Raw genomic sequence first — 27,584 nt, forward strand, 5'->3', positions numbered from 1 at the left:
GCTTTCAAAGGCCCCGTGAAAAGCTTTGGGATATTCTAAAGAGGAAGGGCGACCGCTATAGAAAAGCAAACCTCCGGTGCAGAGGCGAAAAGGTTGCTCTCTGAGTCCTCACGTTACCCCTCAAGGTGGAATAAATCGCACAAATATAAACCATGAAAGGAGAGGAGTGAAAGCAGCTGGTGCCAGCAGTTACGTCACCGGATTGTTACAGCCGGGAGACGGCGCCTGCCCAGTACCGGCTCACGGCTCATTACAGCCGGGAGAGCGCCTGCCCAGTACCGGCTCACGGCTCATTACAGCCGGGAGACAGCGCCTGCCCAATACCGGCTCACGGCTCATTACAGCCGGGAAACGGCGCCTGCCCAGTACCGGCTCACGGCTCATTACAGCCGGGAGACGGCACCTGCCCAGTACAGGCTCACGGCTCGCTACTACTGGGAGACGGCGCCTGCCCAGTACCGGCTCACGGCTCTCTACTACCGGGAGACAGCGCCTGCCCAGTACCGGCTCACGGCTCGTTACTGCTGGGAGACGGCGCCTGCCCAGTACCGGCTCACGGCCCGCTCTCCAACCTCTTCCTTCTCTGGCCCTCCGCTTCGTTACTCTGTTACCATGGGTGTCCCCAAGTTTTACCGCTGGATCAGCGAGCGCTACCCGTGCCTGAGCCTGGTGGTGAAGGAGCATCAGGTAAGAGAGAGCTTGGGAGGCCTTAACCCCGTCCTTTCTATAGGCCGTTACCCTGAGCGAGCGCCAGGCCTGTGGCCCCCGCCAGCTTGGCTTCCCTCCCTGGCCTCAGGCTCCGGTTACTTAACTCGCCATTTACAGTTTACAACATCGAAGGATTTGGGGTCGTGCGTTGAAAATGGTCTTTTCATTATCGCAGCAGCTCGAGCTGCTCCCATTCCTTATACTTCACTGAAAAGTAAACTGAAAAGTCAGAGGTGAACGGACCTGCATACCTACTGTTCACATATTTAGTCTGAGGCCGGTGTTACGTTAGCGATGCTGCTCTTTAACCCTTCAGTGTTTTAACTTTACATCGGCGATCGAATATTTCACATATTGTTCTTTCTCTCCGTGTTGTTCCTGGCAGTTGTAATGATGTTGTGTCAACACGGTTCAATAAATCTAATACAGCGCTCTATATATTAGTCTCGATCTCTGCAGTGTTGTTTAATTCTTCACTGCCACTTTTCTCTCAATGTGGCATGGTTTTTGTTTTCTTTTTCTCCGAATTTGTTAACAAGTGATCTAAATTGCATTTCTCTGTTTACTAACATTTGTAATTCGAATCGATCAAAGTGCCATGATCAGTCATTTATGAACTGGCTACCTTGGATTTATTTTTGAAGGGGAAATACAATTTTATTTGATGTAAGAAAATGAGCTTAAGCTTTGAATAGAAATCAGGTGTATGGTCGCTGACTTGGAACATGGCTTGTTTTATTTTGCAGCAGCAGTACAGTACAAAACATAAAATTTACTGTAAGTTACAAAGTCGTGTGAAAGACGACTAAGGAGGTAGTAGTCCATGTAATATCCAGAACTCTTATGGTAGAGGGGAAGAAACAGTTCTTAAAACCTTGAGTGTGGGTCTTCAGGCTCTTTTACCTCTTCACCAATGATAATATGAAGGACACAAAGCGTCTTTAATGATGGATGTCACCTTCCTGAGGCATGGCCTCTTGAAGATGTCCTTGATGGCAGGGAGGGTTGTGCCAAGTGTACAGCCTTCTGTGGCCTCTTGCGATCCTGCATTGGGAGTTCTATATCAGTCTGTGCTGCAAACAGCCAGAATGCTCTCCACCATACATCTAGAGACTTGTAAGAGTCTTTGGTTACATAGCTAATCTCCTCAAAATCCTAATGAAGTAGAGATACTGATGTTCCTTAGACCATAAGACATAGGAGCAGAAATAGGCCATTCTGCCCATTGAGTCTGCTCTGCCATTCCATCAAGGCTGATCCCAGATCCCATTCAACCCCATACACCTGCCCTCTCACCATATCCCTTGATGCCCTGACCGATCAGGAAAAAATCAACTTCCGCCTTAAATATACGCATGGACTTGGCGGCCACTGTAGTCTGTGGCGGAGCATTCCACAGATTTACTACTCTCCGGCTAAAAGAAGTTCCTCCTTACCTCTGTTCTAAAGGGTCACCCCTCAATTTTGAGGCTGTTCCCTCTAGTTCTGGATACCCCCACCATAGGAAATATCTTCTCCATATCCACCCTATCTGGTTCTTTCAGCATTCGGTAGGTTTCAATGAGATCCCCCCACATTCTTCTAAATTCTAGTGAGTACAAGCCCACAGCTGCCTAATGCTCCTCAATGTTAATCCCTTCATTCCTAAAATCATCCTCATGAACCTCCTCTGGACTCACTCCAATGACAACACACCCTTTCTGAGATATGGGGCCCAAAACTGTTGACAATATTCCAAATGCGACCTGATTAGTGTCTTATAAACCCTTAGCATTATCTTGTTCTTTTTATATTCTATTCTCTTTGAAATAAATGCCTACAATGCATTTGCCGTCTTTACCACAGGCTCAGCCTGTGAATTAACCTTCTGGGAGTCTTGCACTAGGACTTCTAAGTCCCTCTACATATCTGATGTTTGAACCTTCGTCCCATTTAGATAATAGTCCACACTATTGTTCCTTTTACCAAAGTGCATTATCATATATTTGCTAATACTGTATTCCATCTGCCACTTTTTTGCCCATTCTTCCAATTTGTATAAGACCTGCTGCAATTGCGTTGCTTCCTCAGCACTACCTACCCTTTTATCTTGTTTAGCAGCCTCATGTGTGGCATCTTATCAAATGCCTTCTGAAAATCCAAGTAAATGACATCCACTGTCTCTCCTTTGCCCACCCTGCTTGTTACTTCCTCGAAGGAAATTTCCCTTTGCAGAAACCATGTTGACTTTGACTTATTTTGCCATTGGTCTCCAAGTACCTTGAAACCTCATCCTTAATAACATTTTTCCAACCACTGAGGTTAGGCTAACTGCCCTATAATTTCCTTTCTTTTGCCTTCCTCCCTTCATTAAAGAGTGGAGTGACATTGGCAATCTTCCAGTCCTCTGAGACCATGCTAGAATCAAGTGATTCCTGAAAGATCATGACTAAGGCATCCATTATTTCCCCAGCAACTTCTCTCAGGGCTCTGGGATGTAGTCCATCTGGCCCAGGTGACTTATCCACCTTAAGACCTTTGAGTTTGCCTAGGACCTTTTCCTTTTTAATAGCAACGGCACTCACTCCTGCCCCCTGGCACTCATGGACCACTGGCACCCTGCTCAGTGAAGACAGATGCAAAGTACCCATTAATTTCATCTACCATTTCTTTGTCCCCCATTATGACCTCACCAGCGTCGTTTCCTAGTGGTCCAATATCAACTCTTACCTCCCGTTTACTCTATATAACTGAAAAAACTTTTGGTATCCTGCTTTATATTATTGGCAAATCTGTCATTATATTGCAAATTTTCCCTCCTTATAGCTTTTTTAGTTGCCTTTAGATCTTTAGATTATGAGGACACTAATGCGTACATGCATTAAGAAATGATACAATGTTTCTCTGGAGTGATATCACAGAAAACAGGACAAACCAAAGGCGAACACTGACAGAACCACATAATTATAACATATAGTTACAGCAGTGCAAAGCAATACTATAATGTGATGAAGAACAAACCATGGGCACGGTAAATAAGGTCTCAAAAGTCCCCGAGTCGATCGACTCCCGAGTCCCCGATAGCAGGCGGCAAAAGGGAGAAACTCCCTGCCATAAACCTCCAGGCACCGCCAATTTGCCGATGCCTTGGAAGCAGCCAATACTGAGTCCATCCGTCCGAAAACTTCGAGCCTCCGACCAGCCTCTCCGATACAGCCTCCCGAGCACCATCCTCTGCCGAGCGCCTTCGACCTCTCCCCAACCGCTGAAACAAGCAAAGCCGAGGATTTCGGGGCCTTCTGCTCCGGAGATTCCGGTTACCACACAGTAGCAGCGGCAGCGAAGTGGACATTTCAGAAGTTTTCCAGATGTTCCTCCGTACTCTCACATCCGTCTCCATCAAATCAGAATTGTGCACGGTCCCCTACTTGACAGATAACAGATATTCATCACCGGAGAGGCCTTTTGTTGGGTTTTAAAAGCTTCCCAAACATCAAACTTCCCACTCACTTTTGCTACCTTTCCTTGGCTTTTGTGCAGTCCAACCAACCTTTAACTATGCCACAAGTTTGTCCACCTTATTCCAAATGCAATGCACATATAAATACAGAACCTTCGGTCCTGCATTCTTGGCCCTTCCTCTGTGGTACAATTTAGTCCTTTGCTTTGTCTGCATTTGTACCCAGTCATTGGCTTCTCCTTCCTTGCGTTCATGTTACACCCATCATCGACTTGTAAACCTGCTTGCTTATCCTCAGTTCTATTATCCTGGTTCCCATTCCCCTGCCATATTAGTTTAAACCACTCCCAACAGCTCCACTAAATCTGCCCCTTAGAATATTGGTCTCCCTTAGATTAAAATGCAACCTTTCCCTTTTGTACTGGTCCCACTGCCCCAGAAGAGGTCCCAATTATCGGGATTCCTTCTTTGTGTTTGCACCAGTGTTGGGGCCCAGCGTAGATCCTCTGAGATGAATTGTATTTTGTCATTTTTATTTCATGTTCATGGTTTTGGTATATCTCCAAAGATACTCAAATTTCTATAGATGTACTGTGGAAAGTGTTCTAACTGGCTGCATCACTCTCTGATATGGGGTGGCTGCTACACAAGATCCAAGTAAGTTACAGATGGTTGTAAATGCCATCATGGACACTGGCCTCTGCCATATCCAGGTCATCTTCAAGAAAGGGTGCCCCAAAAAGGGTGTCCATCATTAAGGACCCCAATCACCCAGGTCACGCCTTGTTCTCATTGCTTTCATCGGGAAGGAGGTACAGAAGCCTGAAGGCACACACTCAACAATTCAGGAACAGTTTCTTCCCCTCTGCCATCTGATTTCTAAATGGGTATTGAACTCATGAACACTGCCTCACTACTTTTTTAAAAATTGCTATTTTTGCACTACTTATTTAATTCAACTATTTAATTATATTCAACTATTTATACACTTTAATTCATTTTTTCTCTATTATTATGCATTGCATGGTACTGCTGCCATAAAGTCAACAAATTTCATGACATATGCCAGTGATATTAAAGCTGATTCTGATTCTTCATTTCACTTCTACTTGCATATTACTATATGATTAGCTCGATTCATCTATTGGAAACAGTGGTTGATGATGTAAAGAGCCTTGCCTTGTTCAAGTTTCTCAATCCTCCACCATTTATTTATTGTTGCCATGTTGGGATGGAGAGAAGGGGACACACTTCCACATAAGGCATGTTTTCCCTAAATTTGCTGCTGTTTACTATATTACCTTCCAAGTTTTAATTGACAAAGCTATAAGAAGAAAAAAAGACATCTTGTACAAAGTACTTGCTCTTCTGCTCTAAAAGAGCTCATACTGGTGCCCAAGAAGAACAAGGTAAGCTGCCTCACTGATTATCACCTTGTAGCACTCACATCTACTGTGATGAAGTACTTTCAGAAGTTAGCATAGAACATTACAGCACAGTACAGCCCCTTTGGCCCACAATAATGTGTACTGACCTTTTAACGTACTCTTAAGATCAATCTAACCCAGCCTTCCTGCATAGCCCTAATTTTTCTATCATCCATGTGCCTATCTAAGAGTTTCTTAAATTTATCTGCCTCTACTACCACCCCTGGCAAGGGATTCCATGCACCCACGTCCTCTGTAAACGACTTGCCTCTGACATACTTTCCTATACTTTCCTCCAGTTGCCTTAAAACTATGCCCCCTTGTATTTCTGCCCTGGGAATGTGGCTAGAATTAACTCCTTATTGAGCAAGGAACTGGAACCACTGCATTTTGCCTACTACCATAACAGATTTACAGCAGATGCAATCACACTGGCTCTCTAGTCTGCCTTGGAGTACGAAGACAACAGTAAAACTTACGTCAGGTAGGTGTTCATCAATTTCAGTGCGGTGTTCAACACTATTGTCCCCTCAGTCTAAATAAAAATTCCTTTGTATCTTTTTTAAAAGGATGTCCTGTATTCTGAGGTTGTGCCCTCTGATCCTAGACTCTCCCACTATTGGGAACATCTTCCCTACGTGTACTCTAACTGGGCCTTTCAATATTCAGTACCTTACAAGTAGTTTCCCCCCCACCACCATCTCCCACAATCCTTCTAAACTCCAGTAAGTACAGGCAAAAAGCTATCATTCCTCACATGTTAATCCTTTAATTCCCAGATCACTCTTGTCAACCTTCTCTGTCGCCCCTTGTGTGATGTCAACCTGCACATCCTTCCTTAGATATGGTGCCCAAAGCTGCTCACTATCTCTTCTGGGATAGAGGCAACCTGTATAAGAGGGATGGGTTGCACGTGGACCAGAGAGAGACCAACATCCTTGCAGGAAAATTTGCCAGTACTACGCAGGAGGGTTTAAACTAGCAACACACAAAATGCTGGAGGAACTTTGAGTTTCTTTAGCATTTTGTGTGTGTTGGTTAGATTTCTGCAGATTTTCTTTAGCTTGTGAGGGTTTAAACTAGATTGGTAATGGTGTGGGACTCTGAGCAGGACAAGTCTGGTGATCACGATAGCCAGGGGCACAATTAAGGCAGGAAAAGGAATACTCCAGGTGGATTGCTTCAGGATTCTGGGACAGAAACTTAGCTGAGGGATGGGCCAGTACTGGCAGCTCAGTATTCCAGGAATGAGATGTTCTAGGTATGACAGAGGTATTTGAGGTATTTGAAGCATTAGGGTGCATTAAGGTGGATAAGTCCCCAGGGCCTGACTGAGTGCATCCTTGGACTTTGTGGGAGGCTAGAAAAGAAATTGTGGAGGGCCTTGCTTCTTTAAAAGGACAGGGAGCAATGGGCTGGTCAGCCTGACTTGTGTACAGTACTGGGGAAGATACTGGAGGGAATACTAAGGGTCAATCTGATTGGAGTCTCAGCATGGCTTTGTGCATGGAAGTTTTGCTTGATGAAACTTTATTGCCTAATTATTACCACTCATGGCTCGTGTTGGTAATTTTTTGGTGTTTCATCCTCAGTAGATCAGCAACATGTTTAACTCTGAGAATGATAAGCCAGATATGGCGAAAAAATGTCTGACTTAAGATTCCAACGCATTTTAGTTTAGTACAGATGCAGCTTTTTGCTCTTCAACCAAATGGCTGTAAGATACAAAATGCTGAAACTTAAAACTTGAGTAAAAAGAATTTTTTAACATAATGAGGCAGTATCTGTTGAGAAAAGCATGGTTAATGTTAGACTCTTTATTGGTGGAATATAACAGAAGGTGCTCAAGTAGCAAGATTGTAGAAATGATATTTACCGGATAACTCAGTTTGTGATTTTGGTAAAGGTTTAAATATTGGCCAAAGTACCAGAGATGGATCCCCTGCTCTTCCTGAAGACAGTGTTGTGGGTTCTGAGAAGCAGGATGGAGCCTGGCTTCTGAATCATGTCAATATCCAAAACACTAATGTGCGGCAGCCCTGGTCTAGATCATGCCTGGTTCCTTCTTTTCCTTCGTTATCTCTGCTTTAACTTTTAGTATTTTGTTATGTGGTTGCTGTTGTGTGACATTTAAGTATTTGCTAGGATGAAACTTGGAAGGATTACATACTTGACCAAGTTCCAAATCAATGTTGTTAAACATTTATTTTGGCAGACTAGTTAATTTGTCTATTTTGATGTTTTTGTTAAGTTTATTCATCGAGAAAATTGTTTTCAGTTTTACTCTACTTTTCCTATTTTCTTGTGATATTGAAAAATCTAAGTGTAGCAGTTACTTGAAAACAAACCAAAATCACTGAGAGACTGAGTACGGGAATTGTCACTGTATGATGCGCTTCCAAATAACTGAGTTCCAAGTCAAAGAAAAGTATGTTTGATCCTTTATTACAAAACCAGTAAAAATGAACAATCTTACAGCAATATTAGTAATTAATGAAACTAAATTAGGAATGTAGTGAAATAAGAGCAATTAGTATTCAAATTAACATAATTAAGTGTAACTAAGAGGTCAATAAAAATATTACCCCGCGTATGTGCGTACGCTCTCTCTCAAACTAAAACTAAAAACTAAGAAAAAGCAAGAATATGTAACTATACTAATTTACTTCCACCACACCCCAACCCATGTGACAACTTACTCATAATAAACACACAACACAAAATACAATACAGACACAGAAAATAGATATGTGGCTCCAACAGTGAGGATACTGATCACTTTTACTAACTTATTCAAGTAGTCATTTCTTCAATTGATAATTGTGTAATTGTTCACATATGAATTCTCACTGTTCACTGTTCCTGAACCCAAAATGATAAGATAAGTCATATCTCATGTAATACAATTCATAGTAACTTTTAACCTAGCTGTATGTTGTTTTTGTACACCAAGCCAATGGAAAGTTGGCTGTTACTTTACTCAGTTGCAGGAATAAAATAGTCTGTTGGGAGTGTTTTACAGGGAAACCATTGTCTTAATGCATGACCATGATTTGGATGATGCTTTTAAGCTATTTGGATTTTGCCCATATGACTTTTCATTATTTTCTTTATCTCTATGAATATGTATCAGTACCTACTTCCAAAATTACTTCGTCATGCATAATTATATCTACTGCCAGTGGTTTCATTGCTAGTGGAAAGGTGTAAGTGCAACATGATGCTTGTTTATATTCATTTCTGTGCAAGTAATCATGAATTGATGGCAGAAGAAAAATACTGTTTGTCATTCTGCAAAAAGAAATGTTTTCAGGGAGATTCAATGATTGATTAATAATTGATCCAGCATATAAGTGTAATTAAAAAGCATCTATATTTTATATTGTATCTGGAATCAGCCTGATGAATAAATTTACATCTCTGTGGCATTAGGACTTTGCTAGATATCCCTTTTCTGAAAACTCAATGAACATTTGGATACTTGAAATGTATCCAAAGGCAGGCTGCTGAAGAATTTCTCCTTCCTTTGAAAGTTTGCTCTTAATTTGAGTTTTGAGTGTGCATCTAAATGATGCTTAAACTGTGATGTGTATTGACAAGTCATTCAAACACAGATGCATTTGCTTGACCTTGCATATTAGAATTTAAAATAGGTACATGGAGCTTTGAAAAATAGAGGGCTATGGGTAACCCTAGGTAATTTCTATGGTAAGGACATGTTCGGCATAGCTTTGTGGGCCGAAGGGCCTATATTGTGCTGTATGTTCTCTGTGTTTCTAAAAAAAAACTACAGGGGATTTGTGGCTACGTCTATGGTCAGATTGCTGAAGGGATTGGGAGTCTGAGGCCAGCGCCAGTGGCAAGCTATAAAAGAACTCTCTAAGGTAGCAGAGCGAAGCAACCACTGGTTATGGATGAAGCAGGGTGATGACAGCTGGGCCTGAAAATGTCCCATGGGTCGCCAGATATGAAGGGGGGTGCATCTGGGACTCTGGGTAGCACTGTTGAGCCCTCTGGAGATGTGGTGGGCTTAAATTGACAAAACATCTAAGAAGGAGGATGCCCAACTGATGACCCTTGGGAAGCATCTGCCACCCACCAAGCCCCACCTCAAGATCTCTATGCTGTGACCCAAGTTAGGATCTGCTTGTCAAAGGGATTGAAGCATCTAGTCCTATGAGCTCGAACAGCTGTCAAGTTATGTGGACCAGTTACTTGCCTGGATCTTCCTGTAAAGTCACAGCATGTGGCATGTTGAACTATTTGAGTATTGTGTTGTACCCTGTGTATTAAACATTTTTCGGTGGAACATTGAAGAATTTTATAAAAGCCTGTTATGAGGAGTAAATTGAGAGGGCTGTAATGTAAATGTGCTTAAAGTGTGCAAAATAATGAAATATTTTAAGTAAAATAAAAGTTACTTTATCATATTCTTGTTAAGTTGGTCTTTTGTTCAGTATTTTACCAATGCATTTTGTTGTTCAATTTTTCAGATTCCAGAATTTGACAATCTCTACTTGGATATGAATGGAATTATCCACCAATGCTCTCACCCAAATGATGAAGATGTGCACTTTCGAATCTCTGAGGAAAAAATATTTGCTGATATTTTCCATTATATAGAAGTTCTCTTTCGGATCATTAAGCCAAGGAAGATCTTTTTCATGGCTGTTGATGGTGTGGCTCCAAGAGCAAAAATGAATCAACAACGTGGCAGACGTTTTAGGTAAGAAAATTGTATGGTAGTGTGGTCAAAGCAATTCTTTTTGGCTTGGCAAATTTATCCAGTAAATAGCTGAGTCACATTTGTTTTGGCATTAATAAGGATCATAAATTGGATAACTATATGGACAGGAAAGGAATGGAGGGTTATGGGCTGAGTGCAGGTCGGTGGGACTAGGTGAGGGTAAGAGTTCGGCAGGGACTAAAAGGGCCGAGATGGCCTGTTTCCATGCTGTAATTGTTATATGGTTATATGGTTAAGTATCTCTCAGCTTGGACTAGGAACCTTATTGGTTTTCTGGTTGATACAGGTTGAATAGCCCTTATCTGAAATTCCAAATTCCAAAAACCTCAGTCTGAATTTTTTTTTGAGCGCTGACATGATGCCACAAATGGAAAATTCCACAAGATGCTAAGAAGGTTCCCAGGTAATGTCCAGGTCACTGTGCACCACAGACAGTTCTGAGAAGTGACTTCACATATGTAATGAACAGAAGTTAATGAAAGGTAGAAAAACACTGCATAAAGTGAAAAATGAAGTTCTTAATTATGTATTGCCAGCAGTGGAGTGAATGTTTGCCACTTAACGGTATGCTGATCATGAAACAAAGTTCTATCACGACAAGCTGAAAATTGAAACCGGTTGCAGAAATCCTAAAAAGAAGGCATGGCATTAAATTTTTCAAGCATCTGCTGATCATGAAAATCTAGCATTAGAGCAAGTCTATGATGCTGCTTGTTTTATACCTTACATAAAACCAAAAAAAAATACAAATACAATGTACTGTAACATTTTAATCATAAGACAGCATTGCAGGTGGAGACTGAAAGCCTGCTCTTGTTTGTTGTTGTTCAACAGCTGATTCAGGTATTCTCCCAATGCTGCCATGCTACTTTTGTTACCCTGCATAGATTATATTTCATTATATTAATTAATGTAGTAATTTTTGTTGTTAAGTACATATGTGTGATGAACAACTGTACGACGAAGACTGTTTACTGGTAGCATATAAATTCAGAGTTGGAAATGATAGCAGTCCCGTCTCATGATATATTCCAAAATCTAAAGCACTTCTGTCCTCAAGTATTTTGGAAAAGGAGTACTCAACCTGTATCTTGAAATGCAGTGGCTTAAGAAGGTGAATCAATGTTATGTCTTGGAAGATATGTAGCAAATGGACAGCAAATGCTGACCATTTCATCAATGCTTACATTAAGTTAAATGCACCATCGTATACCAAGGTTAGGTTTGGATTTTGCTTTTTGCCTGGTGTGATCAAGTGGATTTGTTAGTATTTAATGCATAGAATCCTAGATCCTAATATATAGAATATTGGTCAGATGGGTAATGGATCAGAAGATTGTCACTGTAAGTGTGAATGTCTGTGTTACAAAGTTTGAAGTTTGTTCATTCAAAGTTACAATGAGCATGTTCTTCTTCACTGTGTAACAACTCCCAAAAAAAAGGGAATAGCACTGGTCACTGTGAGTGACCTACATAACTCCATGAAAGTCTTTGATTCCATCAAATGTGAGTTCCTGGCAAATATCCTCTTCAAATTTGGCTGCCCACAGAAGCTCAGTCCCATTTTATTCTTGTTCTTTGATGCCATGCAAGCCACTATTCATGTTGTCAAGTGTTATCAAAGCTTTCCTTAATTGTTTCTTCCTGAATTTTGCATTTCACCTGAAGCAAAATCCCTGTGGGAGTAATGCTAATATTCAGAATTAGTAGCAAGCTATTTAACTTCTGGCAACTACATTCCAGAATGATGGTGCTATGTTTACCCATGCTCGAGAGGCAGAACTCCAATCTCAAAACTTTCACTGAAACACACAAGGTCATGGGCCTTGCACTCAATATTTTCATCCCATAGCAGAGATGTCTGAATCCAGATATCGTGGGTTTGAGATGAAGGTGAAGAAGCTAAGAGAGGAATCGGAGGAGAATGTGTTGTACTTAGAGGTGCTTGGAATGGGAAATGGCCTGAGAGGGTTAGGGAAAGCAGAGAACAGCATCTAGTGAGTATCTACATAAACATTTGTTGTAAGCATTGAAGACTAGAAAATGGGATTAGTATGGAAGGATACTGGTCAGCTTTGGGAAGCCAAAGAGCAGTTTCTAATGTAAATGTGTATCAACCTGCCATACTGCACTATGTAGCTCTCCAATAATAAAAATTAATGATTAATGAAAATTAAGACTGTGGAATATGTGGACTATTTTGTATTTGTTGGGAGCAATTTCTTGGTGAAGGCAGATAAATGATATTGAAATGTACTACTGCCTTAAATGCACCAGGACAGCCTTTTGAAGATTAAGATCTTGGATATGACATAAATTAATGGTCTACCATGCAGCAATGGTCTCTGCCCTCCTCTGTGCTCGAGACCTGGACTACTTGCAGACAGTTTCAGAGACACTGGAAAAATGCCACTAACACTGTTTCTTGAAAATTCTTCAAAATCTTTGAATGGCCACTGACCTGATGTCAGTATTGTTTCTGAGATCAATACCTCCAGTAATGAGTGCCTGGTTACATACTCTGTTATGTTTGCCAGGCTTTCTTTTCTGCAAGTGACACCAGGCTCCTGAAGAACTACTCGGTTATGAATGGTGCTCCAGTAACAGATTGCCCGATGGACGAAGGAAATGGTCCAAAGTTGTACTCAAAGGCTCTACAAGGGGGGAAAAGAAATGCAACATCCCTACTAACTCTTGGGAATCATGGTAATCAGGAGCAAAAAAACAGGGGCCCAGTGTCAACAATGGAAAGAGCAGACTTCTTTGTAAACTGCCTAGTTAAGTCAGCTATCACCTGCCCTGTTTGTAGAATTGTCAGCAGTTCCCATCTTAACCTCAGATTTCATTGTTTTTTTAGGTTTGTAGAGATACTTGTGCGGAATGGGGGGGAGTTAAATTTAGGGACAAGGATATGGTGGAGTTAAATGATGTCCAGAGTCTAGGCCTCCATTTCCCATTTGGAGACCAGTGACCTGAAGGTGGGACGAAGGACATTTGTAGTTGGATGTTGGGGCTGGCAACCAATAACCAACCAGGTTATCGAGTCATTGGCAGGTTTTGAAAATAAGAGATCCATGTGGTACATGAGTCAGTGAGACAGGCATTTGAAGCTTTATACTTGAGTCCTCTTCCTGGGTCCACATTGGTCCTTATGTGTAAGTCCTGAGGTTGATACTGAAGATCAAAGTTTGAAGGCTAATCAGAACACCGGAAGTCGAGGCCTGATGTCTAATTCCCACGTCTTTGAGTCTTCAACTCTGTTGGGAAAGTTAAAGGTCCAATGTCTGCAAACCTATAAGACTGCTGGAGGCCTGGCCTCAGCTGTCCTGGGGATAGAGTACTGTTTCTTTGTGTACATGGATGGGTGGTAGAGAGGTAAGGGGCTTGTTTTACTGCTGTTGTTTTGATCCTGTTGTTGCCTGAATGTGTTCATAAAGACATGAAAGGTACAATAGTTTGTTATTAGTTTAGACAGATTTGTGTTTGTCTATTATTGTGATTTAGATGAAGATCAGATCACATTTTATGCGTAATTAATGCAGAAAACCAGGTGGGTGGGCCTTTGCGGTTCTAATGTTTTAACTGCTATTTGTTCTTTGGGGCACTCTGTTTCCATGGATGTCTGTGAAGAAAAGGATTTTGGGATATATTGTAAACATTTCTTTGATATTAAATGGAACAATTGAACTATTGATTGTGCTCATCAATACTGAGTACACCATTTAAACAATCACAGTCTAGGTTCAAAGAAGTAATGAACCTCCAGGGTAGTGCCTTCTTACAAAATCTATTTGGAGACAAGCAATGAGATGACTTTGGAGGTGTGATTTTATAGAGGTACCCTGCCCTTTAAAAAAGATAAACAAATAAGGTTACTGACAGAGCCTACTCTTCTCAAGAAAGATTTGTTTATGTGCACCATGTCTTAATGAAAACAACTTTCAGAAGATCTCAGAAGAAAAATTGTAGTGATGCATGAAGCTGGAAAAGGGTGCAAAAGCATTTCTAAAGACCTGAGTGTTCATCAGTCCTCAGTGAGAGAAATTGTCTACAAATGGAAGAAATTCAGAACTGTTGATACTCTCCTTAGTAGTAGGCATGCTGCAAAAATCACATCAAGGGCACAATGTGCAATGCTGAAGGAAGTGAAAATGAACCCAAAGGTAACAGCAAAAGACCTGCAGAAACATCTAGAACTTATTAAAGTCTTTGTTCATGTGTGCACTATAAGAAAAACACTGAATGAGAATAGTGTTCATGGAAGGACACCATGGAGGAAACCACTGCATTCAAAAACAAACAAACAAAAAAAGCATTACTGCATGTCTGAAATTTGCAGAAGATCACCTGGATGTTCCACAACATTTCTGGGGGAAAGTTCTGTGGACAGATGAGGCAAAGTTGAACTTTTTGACAGAAATACGCACCACTATGTTTGGAGGAAAAAGGGCACTGCACACCAACACCAAAACTTCTTCCCAACTGTGAAGCATGGTGGAAGGAACATTGTGGTTTGGGTCTACTTTGCTGCCTCAGTGCCTGGACAGCTTGCAGTCAGGGAACAATGAATTCAAAATTGTAATAAGATATTTTACTGGAGGATGTCAGGGTAGTGGTCTGTCACCTAAAGCTTAGTAGAATTTTAATGCTGCAACAAGACAATGATCCAAAACACTTAAATCAACAACAAAATGGTTTAAAAAGAAGAAAATTTGTGTTTTGGAATGGTAAAGTCAAGAGTCCAGACCTTAACCCAATTAAGATGTTGTGGCATGACCTGAAGAGAGCTGTTCATGCAAGATATCCCAGAAATATTGAAGAACTGGAACAGTTTTGTGTGGAGGAATGGTCTAAAATTCCACCTCACCATTGTGCAATTCTGATCAGCAGCTACAGGAAACATTTGGTGGAGGTTATTTCTGCAAAAGGAGGTTCCATCAGTTATTAAATAACTGGGGTTCATATATTTTTGACAGCCTGCACTGTGAATTATTAAACAATGTGTTCAATAAAGTCATGAAAATTACAATTACTGGTGTGTTACTAGTTTAGGCAGATTGTGTTTGTCTATTGTGTGACCACATTTTATGAGTACTTATACAGAAAACCAAGTAATTGTAGTATAGAAAGCCAGGTAAACCAGAAGACTATTGTACCAAAATGTTTCTTTATGACAGAATCTACCAGTTACACCACTTTCAATGAATTCTGGGGCTGTATTCCCTGATGCCTTTGTTCGGCCACACTCCTCAGTGCCCTATAGTTCACTGTGTGAGACCTATCCTGGTTGGTGCTACCAAAGTGCACCACCTCACACTTGTCTGCATTAAATTCCATCTGCCATAATCTTCAATTCCATCATTTTCTGACTGGTGTGCTGGAGTATCAGAGAATATTTCAAGCTGAGGAGCTTGTCCTGTTACATCTCCAACATGAAACAAAACGAATCACTGCAGATGAGAAAGCAAGTTGATAACATACACGTGTAAAGGTATGATGTGGATGGAGCTTTTGAGTGTTGTGTTGCTTTTTGTAAATAAAACTTAAATTCAGAATTCACAGTAGGCACCCTTATTTAGGCCATGTTGGCCTATTGGAAGTACATTCCATTTAATCCTATTCCATGGTCTTTCTTTCAATGAGGGTTGAAAATCATGTCTCTTCTTCGCGGACAATCAACTCAAGTGCACCTCAAGAATGTGCTTAGCGCACTGCTTTCCTCTTCCTACACTTGTGATTATGTGGCTCAGCACAGCTCAAACACCATCTATTAATTCCCTGTGTCATATTTGTTTTTGGCAGAATCTCAGAGAGCAATGAGGAGGTATGTAGGAGTGAGATAGAATCACTGGTTGACTAGTATTGCAGCAACAACTGTGTACTCAATGTCAGCAAGACCAAGGAATAATTATGAATTTCAGGCGGGTGAAGTCAGGAGAACACACACCAATCTTTAATAAGTCAGCAGTGGAAAGGGTGAGCAGCTTTAAGTCCCTGGACATCAACCTCTCAATGGATCTATCTTGGGCTCAGCACATTGATGCAGTCATTAAGAAGGTGGCACCCTCTTCATTAGGAGCTTGAGGAAATTTGGTATGTCAAAAAAGTCTCTTGCAAAAAAAAATATCATGGATTTCTGCAAATGTATGTGGAGAGTATTTTGACCAGTTGCATCACCACCTGGTAAGGGGTTTCCAATGAACAGCATCGCAAGAGGCTGTAGGGGATTGTAGACTCAGTCAGCACCACCACAGGCATGACCCACCAACCATTGAAGACCTCCTTCAGGAGGCAGTACCTCAAGAAGGCAGCATTCATCATTGACGATTCTCACCATCCAGGACAAGCCCTCTTTGCATTATTCCCATCAAGGAGCAGGTATAGGATGTATACTCAGAAACAGTTTCTTCCCACTCTCTCCATCATCTGTCTGTGAATGGTGGATGAACCCATGAACCCTCCTCTTTTACACTGTTCATTTGCTGTTATAACTTGGAGTAATTTTTATGCCTTGCACTCTGCTGCTGCAAAACAGTAAATTTAAAGATGTGTGTCAATGATATTAAACCTGATCCTGATATCTAATCTTCTTTTGAAAGCTACTCTGAATCTGTATCTTTTGCCTTATGAAGATTCAAAGTGCATTTATTATCAAAGTTTGTATGGAGTATACAACCCTGAGATTTGTCTTCCCATGGATAGCCATGAAACAAAGAAACACCATGGAATCCTTTCAAAGAAAACATGAAACAGCCAAATGGCAAAAAATGCGACTGATTAACACACAGAATGTTAAACATTAAACCGCAGAGTCCTTGAAACAGTTTATGAATGTTCAGTTCATTGTAGTTTAGCGCTGTGTCATTAATTGACCTCGGGTCGCGGAGCTAGTCTGCCCCAGTCAAAATTCCACAAATTAATAAACACTTATAACATAAACTGCAGAATCCTTTAAAAATGAGTCTTATCCATAAACTGCACTGATCAAACCTTACTCAAGACCCAAGGCTCCTGCACCTTCCTCTGGCAGCAGAGAGGGAGATTAGTCAAACGCAGACAGATGATGTTGAGCACTCGATCACCGTCCGCTCTCGACTTCGTTGATTTCAATCTTGCTCAATACTTTAGTCAGTGAGTTGATTGAGAATTGGAGCCAATCATAGGTTCGTTGTCTGCAGTTAGGCTGCACATTGTGTTCTCAACTACACCAAATTTCCTCAGATGACAAAATTGCCAGATCACTCAGTCAGCCCAAAAACACATTATCAAAATATAAATTACAGGCTCCAGTCGCACACAAATTAGTAGAAGCATACAGGTTTCCCCCACTATCTGAAGGTAGAGCATTCCTTTGAAATGGTTTGTAAGCCGGAATGTCGTAAAGTGAATAGCAATTACCATTTATTAATATGGGAAAAATTTTTGAATGTTCCCAGACCCAAAAAAACCTACAAAATCATGCCAAATAACACATAAAACCTAAAATAACAGTAACATATGGTAAAAGCAGGAATGATATGATAAATACACAGCCTATATAAAGTAGAAATACTTTTCTGCAGCACTGTCTAGTGCAGCGAAAATCTCACGACAGCACTCTTGGCGAAAGCGCTCTCGGCAGAAACACTCTCTCCAGTAACCTTTAAGCTATGAAGCTGCCAAATCATACTAAATAACACATAAAACTACACAGCCTATATAAAGTAGAAATAATGTATGTACAGTGTAGTATCACTTATCGGAATCGGGAAGACTCCAATAAATTGCAGTTTCATCACAGTTAAACACTTGCTTATACGAATAAGCACCTGACGCAATTGGCAATTGCCTCTGATCTGGGCTGACATTTAAGTGCAAGGCGGCACCTAATTAATTAGCTTGTTTATTTCGGCTTTTTTTCTTAAAGATGTGCTGGGTGCGTTCCGACTACTGCTGCACCCCTGCATGCTTTGCGGCAATGTATCGGTCTGCGGCCTGGAGGTTGGGGGCCACTGCTTAAACTATGAAGCTGCCTTCGCCTCAGAAACCGATCAAACCACTCATGACTACCTTTAAATTCCACTTTCGCAACACTTTCATCACCATCGTCCAGTGCTTTCTGTTTCAGCTTATTAAAAAGACTGACTGATTTCTCCTTTAAGTATAAGAAAACTTAACGGAACACCACGCTTTGTACACCCATCAATCCCCTCAAGCAATACTTTCCATTTTATCCATTATTGGATGCTGACTAAGAGAGAGCACTTTGCTGCGAGCAGAACCAACAGTAACATCGGTAGCTTTCAAAATTCTTTCTCTCTGCGTATAAATAACGTGAATGGTGGATGCAGGCAAGTTCAACGCACGGACAATGTCCTTTCTTCATTCACCACGGTCGAAATGCTTAATTATGTCTAGTTTTACGCTGAGTGTAACACCCTTACGAGCCCTTTTAGGCTTTTCCGATACCTTAGAACACATCTTGCTAACAGATGCACAAAATAAATCGAGATAAAGCACGTGTTTAAGCAATGGCGGCTAGAATGCAGTTCTGGGGGAGGAGCTTGGCTGTTCAGGCGTGCGCTGCCTTCTTTCGTAACAGTGAGGTGTCGTAAAGCGACCGTTCGGAAAATGGGGGCCACCTGTATTTCAAAGAAGGTGAAGTCGTAGTTTCATGAACTGTCTGCAACAGTTGGTTGCTGGTGCCACCTTGCCATTGTATTCCAAAATATAATGAGCCATTTTAACCAATCACATTCTAATGCTATTGCTAATAGCAAAAAATCTGTTTTGTCTCGTTATTAACGACTGGAAACACTTTTATTTTCACTATGTAAGCTCTTAATTTCAATCATCTTATTCTAAGGAGAACAATCTCATCTTTCACATTTTATCCACACAACTTGATCCTTGAAGTGTTCTTAAAAAAACTATTTTGGAAAGGACATGTTCAGCTTATAAATGCACTGCTTGTTCAGAATTAGATATACTGCAATAGCTGGGGCTAAACATGTTTTGTACTCAATGTATCTATTAATAAAGTAAACAACAGGAATTCTGCAGATGCTGGAAATTCAAGCAACATACATCAAAGTTGCTGGTGAACGCAGCAGGCCAAGCAGCATCTATAGGAAGAGGCGCAGTCGACGTTTCAGGCCGAGACCCTTCGTCAGGAGTCCTGATGAAGGGTCTCGGCCTGAAACGTCGACTGCGCCTCTTCCTATAGATGCTGCTTGGCCTGCTGCGTTCACCAGCAACTTTGATGTATGTTGTTTATTAATAAAGTATCTTGTTTACTTTCTAAAAATGATTGAAATGAGTTGTCAGATGTAATGAGGATGTGATCAGGGATTGTGATACAATGTTGAAAAGATGAAAGATGTTATGGTAAATATGTATTGAGAAGAGGTTTATGGAGTGTTGGGATGCAGGGAATACCAGGAATGTTGTGAAGTCTTGAAGTTATGTGAGTGTTCCATTTCACATCCTTTGAATTTCTTTTGCAACTTTTTGAAATGTTTGCAAAAAAAACAGCATTTGTCAAACTGAAGAGTCTTAGGGATGGGTGAAGTGGGGAAAAAATCATGTGGAATTGTTGAAACGTGCAGGAACTATTTTTTTGAAATTAAACAAGGTTGGAAATGCTCAAGGTCAAGAACCATGAGTGCAGGGAGTGCATGTTTGGGTTCATGACCTTGCATTAATAACTGTACGTGATTGAAACAAGCAACACACACAAAATGCTGGAGGAACTCAGCAGGCCAGGCAGCATCCATGGAAGAGAGTACAGTCGATGTTTCGGGTCAGGACTCTTTGACAGGACTAGAGAAAAAAAGCTGAGGAGTAGATTTCAAGGGTAGGGGGAGGGGAGAGAGAAACACAAGGTGATAGGTGAAACCTGAAGGGGGAGGGCAGCTGAGGCCCAGCACCAAATCTTAGACACCTCCTCTTACTTAGTTCTCGAACAGGACCCCACTAAGGAACACCAGGCCATTGTCTCCCACACCATCTTCAACCTTATGACTATGAGGATCTCCCATCCACTGCCACCAACCTCATATTCCCGCACCCCGCACCACCCGTTTATACCTCCTACCCAAGAGTCCACAAACTCGCTTGTCCAGGTTGACCCATTGTTTTAGCTTGTTCCTTCCCCACTGAACTCTTATCTGCATGCCTTGACTCGATTTTCTCCCCCTTAGTTCAGTCCCTTCCTACCTACATCCGTGACACTTCACATGTTCTGGATCTTTCAATGATTTCAGGTTCCCTGGCCCCCATCACCTTACTTTTACGATGGATGTCCAGTTCCTGTACACTTCCATCCCCCACCAGGAAGGCCTCAGAGCTCTCCGTTTCTTTCTGGACACCAGACCCAACCCTCCGCCTAGTGGAACTTGTCTTCACTCTAAATATTTTCTCCTTTGGCTCCTCCTGCCTCCTTCAAACAAAAGGTGTAGCCATGGGCACTCACATGGGTCCCAACTATGCCTGCCTGTTTGTCGGCTACGTGGAACAGTCAATTATCCAAGCCTATACTGTTGACAGTCTTGCGATTTTTCTACATTACATCGACGACTGCATTGGTGCTGCTTCCTACACCCATGCTGAACTTGCCGACTTCATCCGCTTTGCCTCCAACTTCCACTCTGCCCTCAAATTTACCTCGTCCATTTCCGACACCTCCCTCCCCTTTCTCAATATGTCTCTATCTCTGGAGGGAACTTGTCTACTGATGTATGTTACAAACCCACAGACTCTCACAGCTACCTGGACTATACCTCCTTCCACTGTGTTACTTGTAAAAACACCATCCCCTTCTCTCTATTCCTCTGTCTCCACAGCATCTGCTCTCAGGATGAGGCTTTTCGTTCCAGAAGGAAGGAGATGTCCTCCTTCAAACAAAGTGCTTTCCTTTCCTCCACCATCAACGTTGTCCTCCACTGCATCTCTTCCATTTCACGCACTCCTGCTCTCACCACATCCTCCCACCACCCTACCAGGGATAGGGTTCCTCTTGTCTGCACCTACAACTACACCAGCATCCACTTCCAGCACATAATTCTCCGCATCTTCTCCACCCCCCCCCGCCACTTTCTGCTTTCTGCAGGATCACTCTCTCGTGGCTCCCTTGTCCATTCATCCCTCCCCACTGATCTCCCTCCTAGCATTTATCCTTGCAAGTGGAACAAGTGTTACACTTGCCCCTACCATTCAGGGCCCCAAGCAGTCCTTCCAGGTGAGACAAAACTTCACCTGTCTGTCTATGGGGGTCATATACTGTGTCTAGTGCTCACGGTATATCAGTGAGACCCGATATAGATTGGGAGACCACTTCACCGAGCATCTACGCTCTGTCCACCAGAAAAAGCAGGATCTCCAGCGGCCACCCACTTTAATTCCATTTCCCATTCCCATTCCGATTTGTCTATCCATGGCCTCCTCCACTGTTGCGATGAGGCCACACTTCGGTTGGAGGAACAACACCTTGTATTTTGTCTGGGTAGACTCCAATCTGATGGCATGAACATCGAATTCTTGAATTTACAGCAATGTGTGCCCCCCCCCCCGTCACCATTCCCCATCCCCTTTTCCCTCTCTCACCCTCTCAGTTTATCTCCTTGCTCGCCCATCGCCGCCTCCTGCTGCTCCTCCCCCCTTTTCTTTCTTCCATGTCCTTCCGTCCTCTTCTATCAGACTCCCCCTTCTTCAGCCGTGTATCTCTTTCACCAATTAATTTCCCAGCTCTTTACTTCATCTCTTTCCCTCCAGGTTTCACCTATCACCTTGTGTTTCTCTCTCCCCTCCCCCGACCTTTTAAATCTACTCCTCAGCTTTTTTTCTCCAGTCCTGCTGAAGGGTCTCAGTCCAAAATATTGACTGTACTCTTTTCCACAGATGCTGCCTGGCTTGCTGAGTTCCTCCAGCATTTTGTGTGTGTTGCTTGGATTTCCAACATCGGCAGATTTTCTCCTGTTTGTAATGATGGAAACAAGCATGCACCAGTGAGCAAAAGAGATTTAAGTTGGAAACTGGCTACTCAGAACAAAGTTAGAAGGTCCTAGGGGATAGAGATTAGGGATTATTTTTGATATATTTGAATATGATGGATGCATGCCAAACCCACTATCCTACTTTTTTGTCTCCTTTCCTGTTCTGCATTTTCTTTTGCACAGGGAAAAACTTGTCAGGTGTCCATATACACAGACACTTTCCCTCAGAAATTAGTGTATTTCCTGTTCATCTGTTTCAACATAATTCCACATCGTTTTTAATTGCAGATCAGCAAAGGAAGCAGAAGAAAAAATTAAAAAGGCTGTGGAAAAAGGAGAAAACCTTCCAACAGAAGCGAGATTTGACTCCAACTGCATCACCCCAGGTATCATGTTCAACAGTAGCTGTATTTTCCTCAAACTAATATTTATTTATCTCTCTATCTGTCCATCCATCCCTTTAGAAATATGACACAGTATCAGGCCCTTCCAGCCCAATGAGTCCCCATTGCCCAATTATACCCAAGTGACCAATTAACCGACTAACCCATATGCCCTTGAAATGTGGGAGGAAACTGGAATATCCAGAGGAAACTCACGTGGCCAAAGTGAGAACATACTTAAATGCCATCATGACAGCAGCGGAAATGAACACGAATTTCTGGCGCTCTAATAGCGTTCTGCTAACCACTATGCGACCATGTCACCCTGATATAGAATTGAATAAAATAAGATGGTGCTATGATGGTGCTACTTAAATAAAGTTTTTGAAGTTATGGTTCATTGTAGTTTGTTTCCAGAATCTCAGAAGGAAAAATATTCTTTGCTTTGAAAACCCATCATCAGCCTTCATGAACATAATCCCATTTATCTTTTGTTATACCAACAATAACTTACTATGTTCATTTCCTAAGCTACACCCATCTCATCTGAGGCTACTGACCTTTGTATTTTCCGGTGTTGTAAAATGGAGTAAGTTTTTCTTGTCCTAATGCTAATCAGTGAGTTTTGAATTTTTAATAGACTGAAGGCCATGGCTTATTTATAAATAGCATTATCAGAAAGACATCAATGGACTGTACATGCCCAAGAATCAACCTTCTTGAAATAGTAGAAATTTAAGTTCTTTATTTTTAAATGAGTATTATTCAATGTTGATTCTATGTTAAAACTTTTGCTGCATCCAATTGCCCTTTCGATGAGGAGAAAAATCGGGAAACTTTAAATTATAAGCTTCCAACTAATTTACATAATTGAAATCCTTTAATAAAGGCTAATGTTCCCAGAAGATTCATCAGTAAATCCTCTTTAAAAAAGAATAAATTTACAGGTTTTGAAAATACAAAGCACATAAGTTCAAAAATTCTAAAGAATCTATATAAAGATAAATAGAGCAAAAAATGCTATATATGCTGGAATCATAAATTAAGAACAAAATTCTGAAAACATTTAGTAGATCAAATACCATCCTTGGAGAAAGAAACAGAGTTGGTAATTTGGATCAAGAACTCATGATCAGAACTGTGTAAGTGAGACAATTATGGGAGATGTTTGGAGAACAGTGGGGATGTCTGTGGCAGAATAAAGCTCCCAAGGTAACAATGCAAAACAGGGCAGTTAAAGATGGAAAAATAATTGAAACAGAATTGTACAACCACATCTTTAAAGAACCACAATAGGTCTACAGTGGATGCAATCTCACTAGCTCTGTACTCTGCCTTCGATCACCTAGACAATAGTAATACTCACATCAAGCTGCTGTTTATTGATTGCTTCTCAGCATTCAACATAATTTTACCCTTAGTTCTAATTAACAATTTGTAAAACCTGGGCTCCTATACCTCCCTCTGAGCACATCTACACGGAGTGCTGTCACAGGAAAACAGCAACAGGACCTCACATCTCCCAGGTAATATTCTCCTCTCACTGCTGCCATCAGGAAGAACGTACATGGGTCTCTGGACCTATACCACTAGGTTCAGGATCAGTTATTACCCCTCAACCTTGACTTTCTTACTGGGAGACCACAGTTAGTATGCATCAGGAATAACATCTGCTTCTCATTGACAATCAACACTGGTGCACCTTAAGGTGCATGCTTAGCCCACTGCTCTACTTTCTCTGCACCCACAACTGTATGGCTTGGCACAGCTCAACCGCCATCTATAAATTTGCCAATGACACAACTATCGTTGTCAGAGTTTCAAATGGTGATGAGGAGGCGTACAGGAGCAAGACAGATCAGCTGGTTGAGTGGTGTCAAAACAACAACCTTGTACTCAGCATCAGTAATACCAAGGAATAGATTGTGGACTTCAGGAAGGGTAAGTCAAGGGAACACACACCAGTCATCATTGAGGGGTGAGCAGTGTCAAGTCCCTGTGTGTCAACATCTCTGAAGATCTGTCCTGAGCCCAATATACTGATGCAATTACAAATTACACAGCAGCTATATTTAAATTTGAGGCAACTTGGTTTGTCACCAAAGACTCTCAAATTTCTACAGAGGTACTATGGAGAGCATTCTAACTGCTTATATCACTGTCTGGTATGGAGGGGCCTCTGCAGAGGATTGGAAAAAGCTACAGAAAGTTGAAAATTAAGCCAGCTCTTTCAGCCTCCCAGCATCGAGGATACCTTGAAATAGTGATGTTGCTTTCTTGAGGACCTCTAATTCATCAATAAGAACTTCAATCATCCAGGACATGCCCTCTTTTCATTCTACCATCAAGGAGGTACAGGAGCTTGAAGACATACACTCATTATTTCAGGACCAGCTTATTCTCTCTGCCATCAGATTTCTGAATGGACACTGAACCCACAAACACTACCTCAAACTATTTTGTTTTGTTCTCTTTTTGTAATACTTGTATATAAATTTCTTATTGTAATTATTACGTATTGCAATATACTGCTACTGCAAAACAGCACATTTCACGACAAATGCCAGTAATATTAAATCTGATTCCGAGGAGGGAAATATGAGACCACCTGAAACTGCTAAATTCATTATTGAATCCCAAGCACAGAAAATGAGATATTGTTCCTTGAGCTTAAATTCAGCATTATTTCAGCAGTTGTAAGAGTCCTTTGACAGTGAAACGTTAGCATGAGAATGAGAAGAAGTGAACTAAAGATGCCTGGAAGCTCAGGATTGCTGTAGAGAATTGAATGGAAGTGTTCTGCAAAGTGGTAAACCAAAATGCATTTTACTTCTCTGAATGAAATGCAGTAAAATAAAAGGAATTGAAAGTAATTTGGTTCAAGGATATGGGAAGGGAATAAACATTCCCTTGGTTCTCTGCACCCTTCTCCTCCTTGCAATTTAAATGATGCAGCTTTTTCACCAACTTCTGATTTCTTGTAAACACTATTGTTTACAAGAAATCAGAAGTTGGTGAAAAAGCTGCATCATTGATGCATCAACAGTATGCTGTTGATGTAGATTTTTCATTGCACCTGTGGATTTGTATATAAGAGAATACACTCAACTTTGACTTGTTCATTTGATGATTCTGTTACCTCAATCATTAACTGTTACTCTCCCCACAAATGTTGCTTGATCTGCTAAACACCTACATTTACTATTGCTGTTACATAAAATGCTTCTTTGTGAAAGAAATCTTCCATTCACTTTTTAAAAACACAGAAGTAATCATAGCAATTCATTTTCAGTGATGACACTAATTGCTCACAAGTTTGAAGGAGGCAAATTTGTTGCTGTTACAGCATCTCAAGTATCCTCATCCTTGTGATAAAATTTGTTCTAAAATCTTTGCAGTCTTTTCCAAAAATGATTCACAGAAACACACAATAAATAGTTTTAAGTCTTCACTGAACCCAATCACATAGCTGTGTAATATTGTGGGGTTCCAACTTTCAAATCCCTTACTCACTCTTCCTTCAGTTAGTCCTGACGAAGGGTCTCGGCCTGAAACGTCGACTGCACCTTTTCCTAGAGATGCTGCCTGGCCTGCTGCGTTCACCAGCAACTTTTATGTCTGTTGCTTGAATTTCTGGCATCTGCAGAATTCCTGTTGTTTGCATTATATTAAATTCCATTCTTTGCAATAAATCAAAGAATTTAAGCTAAGTTCTCTGTTGGGTATTATTAATGTCAAGTTGGGTATTTTTAATCTACAGTTCACATCTCAATGATTCTTGATTGTCAGCTTTCGACTGAATTCTGTGTACTGTATATTTCACATATAATGAGCTACTCCACCAAATTGTGTTTAAGATCATATATAGGTGGATGTGCAGAAAAGATTCTGGATTTTTTCATTCTGGATTCCCACCAAAGTCACAATTTTATTCTATAATACCAGTAAATCTGTGAATATTTTACCTTCCTAAAGATACCAAGCCAGTTAATTACTATAGAAAAAGGGAAGAAATAGCTCTATGTAGATTGTTTGAATGATCGTCCTTGGACTTTGTCTGAAATGATGCCTGAAGCTCCATTCTTGTTGCACAACAACAGCAGTTTAAGTATTTCTGTTTCTGTACCATTTTGGGATGGACAAAATAAGTTTTTCACTTGTCTATTTTTGTTTTGTTTCAGGCACTGCTTTTATGGCCAGGTTACATGAGCAGCTAAAGTATTTTGTAAACATGAAGATTTCAAGTGACAAATCTTGGCAAGAAGTGATTGTATATCTGTCAGGTCATGAGGTAATTAAACAATAAGTAGTCCAAACTTGTTTTATTCCTTAACTTGAAAGTCCAAATGGAAGAGAGAGGAATTGTTTTGAAATTTCAGAAGGTTAGTTGATATTATTGAAAATATGGAGGGTAAATTGGGTTTAGAGTGTATCAAAGTAAATATGAGAAATGTAGTTAATAAGCATGATGGGCTAGAGAACTAATAGCTATGAGGGAATGTAATTGAAACCCCCGGTTTCCTTGGCTGCGTAAGTCTAGGGGAAACACTTTCCAGTCCCGCCAAACTCGTGAGATTCAGATGGCTCTCCCGCCCCAGACCTCAGACCCCGGTTTGTGCGGATGCTGTGTAATTTGCTACTCTGTTACAAATTAGTGCCATGAAATAACAGACAGTGCACTGTATGCGATTAAAGGAATTATATTTATGAATCTTAACTTAATCAAAGGGTTAGTAAAGAAAAACAAAAAAAGGGCCTATTTTAATTAAACAGTCAAATGTGCACAAGTTGGAGGTCACCTTGAAATTTTCTGTCACTCGTGCACTGGACCCTTGGTCAGCATGAAAGCACGCCAATCTGAACGTCACTCGCAATCCATCTCAAACAAACGGGTCTCCCACGAGGTTG

At 41.1% G+C, this 27,584-nt stretch overlaps 1 protein-coding gene across 4 annotated transcripts in view; it reads left to right on the forward strand.

Moving 5' to 3' along the window:
• The first annotated feature begins 444 nt into the window (after nt 1–444).
• The window catches only part of xrn1 (5'-3' exoribonuclease 1), a 110,999-nt gene continuing 83,859 nt past the window's right edge, over nt 445–27,584 (forward strand). Inside the window, exons 1-4 of one of the 4 annotated variants that reach the window (XR_010017629.1) lie at nt 445–687; nt 10,068–10,300; nt 22,582–22,679; nt 26,858–26,967. Coding sequence is in view for 3 of the 4 variants with exons in the window: in XM_063045423.1 (XP_062901493.1) it covers nt 613–687; nt 10,068–10,300; nt 22,582–22,679; nt 26,858–26,967 (516 nt within the window). In the remaining variant the exon portion in view is untranslated. The remainder of the gene's footprint in view (nt 688–10,067; nt 10,301–22,581; nt 22,680–26,857; nt 26,968–27,584) is intronic. The other 3 variants (XM_063045423.1, XM_063045421.1, XM_063045422.1) reach the window with 3 other exon arrangements.

Source organism: Mobula hypostoma, chromosome 4 (genome assembly GCF_963921235.1).
Source record: "Mobula hypostoma chromosome 4, sMobHyp1.1, whole genome shotgun sequence".
Lineage (NCBI taxonomy): Eukaryota > Metazoa > Chordata > Chondrichthyes > Myliobatiformes > Myliobatidae > Mobula > Mobula hypostoma.